The 13,769-nt window shown below is 48.7% G+C and overlaps 1 protein-coding gene and 1 long non-coding RNA gene across 2 annotated transcripts; one reads left to right on the plus strand and one right to left on the minus strand.

Moving 5' to 3' along the window:
- Positions 1-6,568: 6,568 nt before the first annotated feature.
- On the minus strand, positions 6,569-10,519 carry LOC125545492 (transcription factor bHLH128). Its single transcript, XM_048709446.2, has 6 exons — positions 9,842-10,519; positions 7,798-8,192; positions 7,588-7,710; positions 7,398-7,463; positions 7,041-7,109; positions 6,569-6,888 (listed from the first exon to the last, which is right to left on the minus strand). Exons 1-6 carry the CDS (start codon positions 10,245-10,247, stop codon positions 6,835-6,837), a joined length of 1,113 nt encoding a protein of 370 aa, XP_048565403.2. The 5' UTR covers positions 10,248-10,519; the 3' UTR covers positions 6,569-6,834.
- LOC147980853 (uncharacterized) lies at positions 8,199-11,918 on the plus strand. The gene is made up of 2 exons (XR_015598706.1): positions 8,199-9,399; positions 11,648-11,918. It is a non-coding gene; the product is annotated as an uncharacterized LOC147980853 (long non-coding RNA).
- Positions 11,919-13,769: the final 1,851 nt, after the last annotated feature.

Below are 13,769 nucleotides of genomic sequence, written 5' to 3' on the forward strand. Positions count from 1 at the left end.
CGTGATCGAGGAACCCGTTGAGTACGCTTACGAGGATCAAGCTTACGTCAACTCGGAGAACTTTGCTGGCAAGATGATCATACCCTCGAAATCACTTCTATCTTTGCTTGCTAGTTGCTCGCTCTATTGCTATGTCTGTGCTATGTTACCTACCACATGCTTTATCATGCCTCCCATATTGCCATGTCAAACCTCTAACCCACCTTGTCCTAGCAAACCTTTGTTTGTCTATGTTACCGCTTTGCTCAGCCCTTCTTATAGCGTTGCTAGTTGCAGGTGAAGATTGGAGTTTGTTCCTTGTTGGAACATGTTTATTGTTGGGATATCATTATTATTACTTGTCTACTTTAATGCACCTATATACTTGGTAAAGGGTGGAAGGCTCGGCCTTATGCCTGGTGTTTTGTTCCACTCTTGTCGCCCTAGTTTCCGTCATACCGATGTTATGTTCCTTGATTTTGCGTTCCTTACACGGTTGGGTTATAATGGGAACCCCTTGACAGTTCGCCTTGAATAAAACTCCTCCAGCAAGGCCCAACCTTGGTTTTACCATTTTCCACCTAGCCTTTTTCCCTTGGGTTCCGCGGACTCAAGGGTCATCTTTATTTTAAACCCCCGGGCCAGTGCTCCTCTGAGTGTTGGTCCAACTTTTGAGCCGCCGGTGGCCACCAGGGGCAACTCTAGGCTGGCCTACCAGAAATTTGGATAATCCGGTGTGCCCTGAGAACAAGATATGTGTAGCTCCTATCGGGATTTGTCGGCACATTCGGGTGGCTTTGCTGGTTTAGTTTTACCATTGTCGAGATGTCTTGTAACCGGGATTCCGAGTCTGATCGGGCCGTCCTGGGAGAAGGAATATCCTTCGTTGACCGTGAGAGCTTGTGATGGGCTAAGTTGGGACGCCCCTGCAGGGATTTGAACTTTCGAAAGCCGTGCCCGCGGTTATGGGAAGATGGGAATTTGTTAATGTACGGTTGTAGAAAACCTGAAATCTTAACTTAATTAAAATGGATCAACAGCGTGTGTAGCCGTGATGGTCCCTTTTCGGCGGAGTCCGGGAAGAGAACATGGTCTCGGGTTATGCTTGAACGTAAGTAGACTTGGATCACTTCTTGATCATACATTCTCGAACGTGCTTTGCCTTCTCTTCTCGCTCTCATTTGCGTAAGTTAGCCACCATTTATGCTAGTGCTTGCTGCAGCTCCACCTCATACCTTTTACCTACCCATAAACTTAAATAGTCTTGATCGTGAGGGTGTGAGATTGCTGAGTCCCCGTGACTCATAGATTACTTCCAAAACCAGATGCAGGGACCGATGATACCGTTCCAGGAGATACGACTGAGCTCAAGTGGGAGTTCGATGAGGACTCAGGACGATACTACGTTTCCTTTCCAGATGATCAGTAGTGGAGCCCAGTTGGGGCAATCGGGGACATTATGCATTTGGGGTTGTCTTTATTTTGGTTCCGTAGTCGGACCTTGATTGTATCTGGATGATTGTAATGGTATATTTATGTATTGTTTGACGTGGCGAGTGTAAGCCAACTACGTACCTCTTTTCTTATTCAGTACATGGGATGTGTAAAGATTACCCCTCTTGCGACATTGCCTACAATGCGGTTATGCCTCTAAGTCATGCTCCGACACGTGGGAGATATAGCCGCATCGTGGGTGTTACAATGATGGAGCTGGAGGATGCAACCCCGGAAGGGTTAGTCAATGAACCCAACCCAATGTTGATGAATAGTTAGGTGGAACCATTGGTTTTGTTCAAAAACTATAAGTACAACAGCGGTGGTGTCAGGAGCAGAAGTAGCCAGCAGGCGCAAAGGAAGGAACAAGAGCTCTGAATGAAGCGGGAACTTTGAAATAATCCAGTTGTCATTGCTTTAGTGGGTTGTGTTGTACGGGTGGGCCGATGGGCCAAATGGAGTGTGGGCTTGCAGTTTATAAGCAAGCGAGGTTGCCCTGTAGAGATCATCGAGTTTGAAATGAAATCATTCTGAGCCTCTCGCCTATCTCTCCTCTTATCCTCTCCAAGCTTTCCTCCTTCTCCCTCTTCTTAGTGACGCCATGGTCGCTCCCTCCTCCTCCTCCTCTCTTTAGCTACCTCGCCGCCGGCGAACTGGTCCAACCCACGGTCGTGACAGTCTGGTATTAGAGTCTCTCTCCGCTCGCGCGCCACAATTTTTTTCTCGAATCGAACCCGGCAAATCTGAGGCGATGGTCGCGGATCGTCCTAGGGTTTGATCTGCATAAATCTTGACCTGAGGTGGTTTGATTCGGAGAAACTGCGACGACGACGGCCTTCAAGCTGAACCCGCAGACGCGCTTCATCGCGGGCAAGATGGAGGCGTTCTAGGAGCGCATGCTCAAGGAGTTCGCTGAGCTACGCGCGGCGCAAAGCAAGTGGGAGGCGGTGGATGGCATCTGCGCCTAGCTTGATGCCCTCGATGCCAAGATATCCGAGCAGTCAGCACGGCTGGACCAGGTTCAGGTCAAGGTCGACCTCTCCTACGGCACGCTGGGGCAGGTACAGCAGACGCACTTCCACGCGGTTCAGACGGGGAAGCAACACGTGATGGGCAAGAGCTCTTCGCCAATAGCGTCGGAGGTGTCAGATGGCATACTGGGGGTTGGCCCTGGTTTCGTAAATTGTGCTCTGTTGCGTCCAGTTTAGGTACCGCTCAAGCCCGTCGTATTTCCTCAGCCAGTGCTCCCTATAGAAGAGGAACATACAACAAAGCGTCAGTGGATGCCTAAGATGGATTTCCCGAGGTTTGATGGGTCTGATGTGAGGATTTGGCTCGATAAGTGTGAGGCGTTCTTCAGGCTATATAATACACCGGACAGTTTTAAGGTTACTTCGGCCTCTCTGCATCTGACAAACAATGCAGCCCATTGGTACCAAGCATTTAAGAAAACAGGTGCGCTGCACACTTGGGACCAATTTTGTGCAGCGATTTTGCAAGAGTTTGATGTGAATGTGTATCGACAGAAAATGAAAGACCTTAATGATGCTCAAACAAACAACTACGGTGGGGGAATACAAGCAGCAATTCTTACAATTGGTCTACACAGTCAAGTTATATGAGCCTACAATCAGTGATACATTTCTGGTCACTAGGTTTATCATGGGTCTCAAAGAGGAGCTCAGGCCGGGGGTGGAGCTGAAAATTCTATCGAATGTGCAACTGGCAGCTCTATATGCATCAGTTTAGGAGGGTTTACTCTTGCAACAGAAATCTAGTTTTTCTAGGACACCATATGTGAAGACAGAGAACAAAACTAGCCTAGCTACAGGGGACTTGTGGAAAGCCAAGCAACTCAAGGAATATCGCAAAGCAAATGGATTGTGTTATAAATATGGTGAGAAATTTGCACCTGGCCATATGTGCAATCAGGTCCCAGCTCCTGGGGCTCAACTCAAGGCAGCTGAACTGGTGGACCCACACGAGATAATTTCTGATGTTGTTCTTGATGCTTTGGTACAAGGTGGAACTGAGGAATGTGCAACAATTTCAGCTACAACTTTGTCAGGTGATGTTCACCTAAAAACAATACCATTGAGAGCATTAATGGGGAACAAAGTGGTGTTAATTTTAGTGGACTCAGGCAACACCCATACTTCTGTCGACCAGGCTTTGCTGAGCAAGATTTCTGTCTCAACTGAGACCTTGAAACACCCAATGCAAGTCAGAGTAGCAAATGGAAATATTATAAAGAGCACTGAAGTGGCACCTAAAGTAACTTGGTGGATGCAGCGTCATAGTTTCACTAATGATATGCATGTGTTGCCTTTAGGAGGTGATGACATTATACTGGGTATGGATTGGCTGGAACAGTGGGTGTCATGCTGTGTCACTGGGCTGAGAAATGGATACAATTCCAACATGAGGGACATGTGGTGAGATTACAAGGTGTACTGCCTGTCAAGCAAGAGCAAATTAAAGAAGTAACTGTAGAGAAGATAGAGAGTTCACTGTGGGGGAAATGGTTTGCTTGAGACTGCAACCTTACACTCAATCCACTGTGGTGAACCGCCCATCTCATAAGCTAGCACTGAAGTATTTTGGACCATACAGAATTCTGGAGAAAATAGGAGCAACATCTTACCGTTTGGAGTTACCTCGAGGCGGTCAGGTACATCCAGTTTTCCATGTGTCTCGGCTGAAAAATCATGTGCCTAATCATACGCCCGTGTTTACATCTTTGCCTGCACCGATCGATCTTTCTGAACCTGGAATTTTTCTAGGGGAGATATTGGATCGTCGTCTGGTCAAGAAGAGCAACACATCGCATCTGCAAGTGCTCATCAAGTGGGCTACTATACCGACGACTTCGGCCACCTGGGAGGACTATGAAGTGCTAAAGCAACGTTTCCCCAATGCACTAGCATGGGGGCATGCTGGTTCTCCTTGGGCGAGTACTGTAAGTGCAACAACGGTGGTGTGTGATACGTCTCCAACGTATCCACCTTTTCAAACTCTTTTGACCTTGGTTTCGACTCTAACTTGCATGATTTGAATGAAACCAACCCGGACTGACGATGTTTTCAGCAGAATTGCCATGGTGTTATTTTTGTGCAGAATAAAAAGTTCTCGGAATGACCTGAAAATCAACGGAGATTTTTTATGCAATTAATAAAAAATATTGGCGAAAGAATCAGCACCAGGGGGGCCACACCCTAGCCACAAGGGTGGGGGGCGCGCCCTCCGACCTTGTGGGTCCCCTGGACCTCCACCGACCTCAAGTCCAACTCCATATAATCACTTTTAGGTAGAAAAAAATCAGGGAGAAGAATTCATTGCGTTTTACGATGCAGAGCCGCCGCCAAGCCCTGTTCTTCCTCGGGAGGGCAGATCTGGAGTCCGTTCAGGGCTCCGGAGAGGGGAATCCGTCGCCATCGTCATCATCAACCATCGTCCATCACCAATTCCATGATGCCCACCGCCGTTCGTGATTAATTCCATCGCAGGCTTGCTGGACCGTGATGGGTTGGATGAGTTTTACCATGTAATTGAGTTAGTTTGGTCAGGGTTTGATCCCTAGTATCCACTATGTTCTAAGATTGATGTTGCTATGACTTTTGCTATGCCTAATGCTTGTCACTAGGGCCCGAGTGCCATGATTTCAGATCTGAACCTATTATGTTTTCATGAATATATTTGTGTTCTTGATCTGATATTGCAATTTATAGTCACCTACTACGTGTTATGATCCGGCAACCCCGGAGTGACAATAGTCGGGACCACTCTGGTGATGATCGTAGTTTGAGAAGTTCATGTATTCACTAAGTGCTAATGCTTTGATCCGGTACTCTATTAAAAGAAGGCCTTAATATCCCTTAGTTTCTAATAGGACCCCGCTGTCACGGGAGGGCAGGACAAAAGATGCCATGCAAGTTCTTTTCCATAAGCATGTATGACTATATTCGGAATACATGCTTACATTACATTGATGAACTGGAGCTAGTTATGTGTCACCCTATGTTTTATAACCTTTGTATGATGAATGCCATCCGACATAATTATCGATCATGGATCCATTGCCTACAACCTTTTCATATATTGATCTTTGCTTAGCTACTTTTCCGTTGCCACTGTTACGATTGCTACAAAACTGCTACTATTACTTTTGCCACGGTTACCACTACTTTCATACTACTTTGCTACTAAATACTGTGCTGCATATATTAAGTCTTTCAGGTGTGGTTGAATTGACAACTCAGCTGCTAATACTTGAGAATATTCTTTGGCTCCCCTTGTGTTGAATCAATAAATTTGGGTTGAATACTCTACCCCGAAAACTGTTGCGATCCTATACTTGTGGGTTATCAATGTCAGGAGCAGAACTAGCCAGCAGGTGCAAAGGAAGGAACAGGAGCTCTGAATGAAGCGGGAACTTTGAAATAATCCAGCTGTCATCGCTTTAGTGGGTTGTGTTGTACGGGTGGGCTGATGGGCCGAGTGGAGTATGGGCTTGCAGTTTATAAGCAAGCGAGGTTGCCCTGTAGAGATCATCGAGTTTGAAATAAAATCATTCTGAGCCTCTTGTCTATCTCTGCTCTTATCCTCTCCCGAGCTTTCCTCATTCTCCCTCTTCTGCTCAGCGACGCCATGGCCGCTCCCTCTCCTCCTCCTCTCCGTAGCTACCTCACCGCCGGCGAACTGGTTCGAACGACTATCGTGACAAAAACTTGGTCTAATTTCGTAGGGAAAAAGGTCCGGAGTTGTGTGTTGTAAATTACAAACTTACCGTTGGAGTCCTTCGGGTTGTCATGAAGCTTGACGATGGAAGCAAGCGTCAAGTTGTCGAACATGATGTGGAGATTCAAGTATTTTTCTTTTTTGCATCAAGGTGTTTCACGTTAACATGAATAATTTTACGGTTGAAAATTTGGAAGAACTCATTGGGTCCAAATTTGTTTTGGAGAAGTAGACAGGAGGTACAGATTTTGTGCCACGACATAACACTTTGTGCTTCTGGTAATCCTGAAAATTAAACTTTGATAGCATGAGAATGACTCAAGGTAGGGGATCCCTACATTAATTTTACGAGGGGAAATGATGATAAGCAGAAGCGATCCAACTTGCGTTGAAATGAAAGATTGGCAATGCCTTACATACTCAAATTACAACACTCTACTTGTCACCTCCTAGTCTTTAAGCCATTGAAACTAGTAACCCATAGTACAACCACGAAAGGGGAAAATAGGCATATGGAGACTACTTGAGATACGAAGGGCATTTACAACTTAATCTCCCGAAGCAAAACTTGGGCTTGCTAATCACATTGGTACAAACATAACCTCACATATCTGGGTTTCGGCGTCAGCACTTCTGATCGGCTGAGCAAGAGCAGTTTCCTTGGTCCTGTTTCAGTTTCTGCATAAACCCAAAGATAATAAATAATTTTATTTCAACTTTTTTTTCATACTTGCGTATTTTTTTAAGCAAACATGTCAATGTGTCTTTAACAAGGCCTCCTGGAACTGGAGGTGTGATATATATAACACAGGCGTGAGCACTGAGCATACCTCGATTTGGTCCTGCAGCACTTTGATGTAGTCAACAGCAATATCCAGCATGTCAGAAGTATTTGTTTGCTGCATAACCAAGAAGAAACTTATTAATATTTCCGATGCACGGTTGCAATCCTGAAATCTGAATTAACTAGGTCCAGGTGATTAACAGCTACTTGGGTTTTGGGTTTTTGTCAAGGCAAAATGCATCCAGTTTAGGTGAAAATTGTCACGCATTAGTACTTTAGTGAGTACGGGCTTCTATAATTCTTGGTGAAAATTCCATCCATGTCTGCTGACAGCATTTTTTCGAGAACTGACGAAGTTGACATTGCCCATTACTGCCAACAATAATTCAACTGGTTTAGTTACCTTGTCCATGTTGGGCACGAGGTCTTGCAGCCTCCTAAGCCTCTTGCTGATCCTCGTTCTTCTTTCCTATAAACATCACAAACAGGAAAATGATTCAGTTTAAACATCCGATCGACAGCGAACATGCAAGGAGTAATGGTGATTTTAAGTCAAGTTGGAGCCGATAATGTCGGAGAGAAAGCTAACTGACCCTCTCGGCGATGCTCCGCGGGTGAGTGGCGCAGCCGCGCTTGGCGCGGACCCTGCAGGCGACGGAGTCCTGCTGCAGCTGCAGGTAGTCGTCCATGCCAGGCATGTCCAGAGACGAGCCAAACTGAATTTGGAGCAAGGTGTTAGAACTTAGAAGTGCAAACAATGGCGGCAGCACGCAGTCCGGACGAGCCATGCGAGCGTACTGTACCTGGGAGTCGATGTTGCTGTAGCTGGTGACCATGCCGTCGTCGCCGTCGGCCATCAGCTTGGCCTTCTTGCCGCCGCCACTGGGCGCGGAGAAGATGATGTTGGAGTTGGTGACGTCCCAGGAGCTCATGGAGAAGCTCCTGGAGAGGTCGCCGGAGCCGTTGCCGTGGCCGGTGCCGATGCTCTCGCCGACGTCGGCCGGCGGCATCGGCGTGGGCGTGTGCATGGCCATCCCCATCTCCGCGATGTGCGGCATCATGTCCTGCTGCCTCGAGAAGCTCCACTGCGAGCTCAGCCTCCTCTGCTGCGCCGCCATCGCGTCGACGTTGCCTCCTCCCTGCGAGTGCGCGTAGCCGCTCCCCATCCCTCCTCTAGCGCCGCCCATGCCGCCATTGCCTGTGCATCAACAGTCCCAGAGCAAGAGCAGGTCAGCAGTTGTGAGAGTGACTGACTGCGACGCCCCACGCCCGGCCCGGCCCGCCAACCGCTACGTCGACCCAGGACACGACACGAACTACTACCACCGCACCATGCTACCCTACACCTGGTACTGCACTGACACAGAGCTAAAGACAAGCCGGCGTTTGTCATCATCGAGCAGAAATGAACAGTGGTCGTCGGGCATCCCGTATATCCAAAACTAAAATATATCTAGATACATTCATACCTGTGACAAGTAATTCAGAATGAAGGGAGTTCGTACGTACTGGGTCACTGGGAGAATAATCACTACGTAAAGTTCGGTGCGTATAAACAGATGATTTGCTTTGCAACCGGCACATCATTTTCACCCTTTTTATCACCACCACTGGCTTTATTACGCCAGAGAACACAAGGCGGGGGATTAACGGCTGTAAGTGGCCTGACTTTTCAAAGTCGTCGAGCCAAGGAAATTGCTGCGCTATCTTTTAGTTTAGTTTAGTCGGCAATCAACGGCCATACGAAAATGAATAAAAATACACGGCAGAAAGACACATGGTGCAATTTCTAATCATCCCTTTGATTTATTAACATTTTGCCTCATGACAGTCACATCAGATCGACGCGGACGCGACACGCATGGTATTAACCTGCGTTATCTCCGTGTCGCTTCTTCTGAATTTTGTTCGCTAATTAATCGTGGATGACCAGGTGCTGCGAGCCGCCTGCGTGACATGTGCTGGTAATACTGGGTGATATGCTTAGTCGGACAAAAGAGGGGTGACATGTGTCCAGGTTCTCTGATGGCACTGCCAGCAAGGAAGGATCAGGCCACGTCAGCGAGATACAATGTACCCCTACCCCTTGTGTTTATTATGTAGGTGGGTTCAGTGCACTGATTATATGTGCCAATGAAGTTTGCATATATGATTTGCATAGAATAATGGGTCAATGATAGTGCTGCATCTGAGATGAGATGGATAGATAAGGTGCGCTTAATAACTAACAATGGACAGGATGATGAGGAGGAGGAGTATGCTTTTTATCCGTTAATAGAATATAAGAAAGATGATTCCACCCCCTCCGTCTCCTTCCTTCCTTCCTGGCATTTGCCAGCCACCCAACAGATTAGGAGATGGGAGTACAGATTACTCATACAAAACCACCATTGACCTTCATCGAGGTGAGCAGTACGTACTCCGTCTATTTCAAATTATTCGTCACAGAAATAGATGTATCTAGAACTAAAATACATTTAGATATATTTATATCTGGGACAAGTAATTCAGAACGAAGGGAGTGAGTATTATCTAAGCACGGTGAGGCAGTAGAGGCGTAAGCTACCGCTACCAAAACTGAATTGATTAAGCGCCCGCTAACAAGGCTGGCAGATCACGGACCAGGCTTCCACGCAAACCATGGACGAGCTAGAGAGGTCGATCATGGAGGAGGAGCAGGAAACAGGAGCGAGCGAGCTCGGCCACCGCGGCGGGCCGGCCGCCTAACCTATGGGCGCACGACACACGAGAAAGGCACTCGGTAGGCAGGACCGCAGGACGAGCGATCGATCGACCGACGGCGGGAGAGCGGGTGCGAGGGGGTAGGACGGGGGCGTAGGTGCGTACCGTGCGGGTCGGCCATGAGGCGGGAGAGCAGCCCGGCGGGGGAGCTGCTGTGGCGGAGGAGCCCCGGCTGCTGCTGCTGCTGCTGCGGGAGGGGCACGTGGATCTCGCTGGAGCCGCCGTAGGCCCGCTGGAGCGGCGCCGGGGCGTCCGCCGTCCGGCAGCTGGACTCGCAGGAGGTCAGCCCGGACGACTCCCCCGAGAAGAACCGGCTCACCACGGCCGCCACCGGCTGGTGCTGCTGCTGCTGGGGCTGGGAGTGGGAGGGCACCTCCCCTCCGCCACCGCCCCCGCCGCGCGCGACGGAGTCGGCCAGCGCGGCGAGGAAGGAGCCCGGCGCGGAGCCGTACCGCGCCAGCTGCGGCGGCGGCGGCATGCCCCTCTGGTGCGCCGGCGTCGGGCGGTTCATGGCCGAGGACCGACGGCGGGTCAGCACAGCACGGCAGGAGGCGCGGCGCCGGGGGGCTGCCGAGCTAGTGCGCGCGCCGATGATTGGTGGTGCGCGCAGAGCAGGGCAGGGCAAAGCGGGGGCGAGGTGGGCCGGTGGCGGCTGCGTGCGTGCGTGCGTGCGTGCGTCCCCCCTGCCCCTGCTCCTCCGGCCCCCTTTTAGCGCGGGCGGGCGCGGCGCTCCGAGGCTCCGACTCGCGCCAGGGGGGATGGATCGCGGTCGCGGGTGGATGCGTGGCCGGGCCCCATTCATATAGGCGGACGGCGACGCGCCAAGTCATGCGTGGCCATGTGCGCGCCCGCGAGGGCGACACGGCGCACGCACGGGGTCGTCGGTTTCGGCCGGGCTCTGGCTCTGGCTCTGGCTCCAGTCCCCGGACCAGACCAGATATTCGGACGGAGGCGCGCACGCAGAGACTTTTCCTCTCTCGTCTCCCGGCACGGCACACCACGCGAGCGGTTTGCGGCGGTGACATGCACGGGCGAAGCCGCGACGCGCGTGGATCGGATCGGCGTCGCCGTTGGCCGTACCTTTCAGGTCGGCAGCTGTATATTCTTCTTCTTCCTCGCCCCGGCGCCCGCTGCGTCACGGCAGTGGACGGGGCTGTCAGCCAGACGGGTCATCCGTCCATCTCTATCTGCTTGCCTCAATAGTAGTGCTAGATGTGAACAAACCTGTGGTTCGATCGTTTGAGAAACAGTGGTATTCCTAACCCATCAGGGTTAAACTTCTTGCGCTCGCATTATTTTTTCTTGATTTATTTCAGGATTTTTGGCGATATGTTTTCAGTGGCAGAAGACGTTTCCGTCGACGACCACGATTCGTCTACGGTGACTTTGTAAATCTCAAGGATATACTGGCTCAGTCTCTCAAATGTGCTCATAAGGACAGGGTATGCGTGTGTATGTGTTCATAAGTGCGAGTGTATGTGTGTATGTGGGAGCGCTTGCATCTGTAGTGTGTTCAAAGAAAAATAGTTGTACGAGATTGCGGATTTTGTGGATAGGAAATCTCGAACATTCAGAAAGGCGAAGGCGTATATGTTCTTGGTCCACTTGTGGCATGGACGAATTGGTCAATTCGTTAGTTTGTTCGCGTCTACTCGTGGGATATTCTCTTCCATGCGCATCCCTGGATGGCTGTTGACAGCCTACATCATACAAGTCGTTGTGCTTAATTCAGGTCCATCAAAATGTTTCTTTTGCAATGCTCCTTTCTATGCAGGTCGAGAAAGATTGGCTGTCTGTTGACAGCCTACACACTCTAATTAGACGAGTTTAATTCATGTCAGCCAAAATGTTTCTTTACAATATTTCCTTTCTCTCCTGGTAGAGAAAATGACATCTCACTTCTCTCGGCAGGAGGAACCCTACCCCTCACCACTTCAAGATGCTGCCTCGGCGGACAACGCTGGCGGGGCTCATCCTCTCGCTTGGGGAGGTCCCTGGTCAGCGCAACGTTGATTGTCGACAGTGCACGCGTCCAATGGAATTCGGGTACCAGGGTGGTAGCCCCAAGGTCCTTCAGGGGTGGTTGTGATTGTTAAGTATCGTGATTATTTAGGAAATACGGGATGGACTAGAATATGTTCTCTTTTATCTTGTACTTTAAATTAATCATTGTACTTCTATATATATGCTCACGAGGCTCAAGTAATAAACAACAATTCATCAGTCCCTCTCTATCCCTTCAAACATGGTATCAGCCTAACCGATCCAAACCATAGCACTGCGCCGCCCCAGGGCGGTCAATCTCCATGATCACCGCCGGGGGATTGTTCGCGTCCACTCGTGGGATATTCTCTTCCATGCGCGTCTGTGGATGGCCGTTGATAGCATGCACCATGCAAGTCGTTGTGCTTAATTTAGGTCCACCAAAATGTTTCTTTTTCAATGTTGCTTTTTATGTAGGTAGAGAAAAACTAACTGGTTGTTGACAGCCTACACTATCTAATTAGACATGTTTAATTCAGGTGTATCATGCAAGTCGTTGTGCTTAATTCAGGTCCACCAAAATGTTTCTTTTGCAATGTTGCTTTCTATGCAGGTAGAGAAAAACCGACTGGTTGTTGACGACCTAACTATCTCATTAGATATGTTTAATTCAGGTCAGCCAAAATGTTCCTTTACAATGTCTCCTTCCTCTCTTGGTATAGAGAAAAAGACATCTCACTTCTCTCGGCAGGAGGAACCCTACCCGTCCCCTCGTCTGCCTCACCACTTCAAGATGGTGCCTCGGTAGACAATGGCGGCAGACTCATCCTCTCACTTTGACAGTGCCACGCATAAACTAGAGTTTACGCTTCTATCACTCTAGCAAACCATCATCTACTTGATACTTCCCAATGTCTTCCCCTGGCTCAAATCATGGTTAAGTGTCATGTAGTCGACGTTCACATAACATCATTGGAGGAAAAATAACATACATTTCATCAAAATATCGAACGAATACCAAATTCACATGATTACTTATAACAAGACTTCTCACATGTCCTCAGGAACGAAAGTAACTACTCACAAAGCATGTTCATGTTCATGATCAGAGAGATATTGAATATCATTAATGATCTAAACATATGATCTTCCACCAAATAAACCAACTAGCATCAACTACAAGGAGTAATCAGCACACTAGCAACCCACAGGTACCAATCTAAGGTTTTGAGACAAAAATTGAATACAAGAGATGAGCTAGGGTTTGAGATGAGATGGTGCTGGTGAAAATGTTGATAAAGATTGGTCCTCCCATGATGAGAGGATCGTTGGTGATGACGATGGCTTCGATTTCCCTCTCCCGGAGGGAGGTTTCCCCGGCGGAATCGCTCCGCCAAAGACCTAGATTGCTTCTGCCCAGGTTCTACCTCAAGACGGTGGCGCTTCATCCCAAAAGTATTCTCTCCATTTTTTCTAGGTCAAAACACTTCATATAGCGAAAGATGGGCACCGAAGGCTGGCCAGGGGGGGCACAAGCTCAGGGAGCGCGCCCCCAGGCTTGTGGCCACCTGGTGGGTCCCCTCCTGGTATTTCTTCGCCCAATATTTTTATATATTCCGAAATATTTCTCCGTAAAGTTTCAGGACATTTGGAGTTGTGCAGAATAGGGATCTCAGATTTGCTCCTTTCCTGTCCAGAATTCCAGCTGTCAGCATTCTCCCTTTTCATGTGAATCTTGCAAAATAAGAGAGAAAAGGCATAAGAATTGCATCATAAAGTGTAATAACCGTTCATAATGCAATAAATATCAACATAAAAATATGATGCAAAATGGACGTATCAACTCCCCAAAGCTTAGACCTGGCCTGTCCTCAAGCAAAAGCCGAAATCGATAATCATGGCCACATGTTTAGAGATAGAGGTGCCGATAAAACAAAATACGGACATGTGGGCATCATGATCATCGTTAGAACATCAATATATTGTCATATAACTTCTCATGCTAAAGTGATAGTTGGTTCACAAGGTAAAGTATGAACCATAAACTTCA

Source organism: Triticum urartu, chromosome 3A, assembly GCF_056163025.1.
Source record: "Triticum urartu cultivar PI428250 chromosome 3A, HENAU_Tu73, whole genome shotgun sequence".
Lineage (NCBI taxonomy): Eukaryota > Viridiplantae > Streptophyta > Magnoliopsida > Poales > Poaceae > Triticum > Triticum urartu.

Coding starts and splice junctions, on each gene's coding strand:
- LOC125545492 (XM_048709446.2), bottom strand. CDS start 10,247: ATGAACCGCCCGACGCCGGCGCACCAGAGGGGCATGCCGCCGCCGCCG. Junction 7,464..7,587: donor CGCGGAGCATCGCCGAGAGG/GTCAGTTAGCTT, acceptor TGATGTTTATAG/GAAAGAAGAACGAGGATCAG. Junction 6,889..7,040: donor TGCTGCAGGACCAAATCGAG/GTATGCTCAGTG, acceptor GGGTTTATGCAG/AAACTGAAACAGGACCAAGG.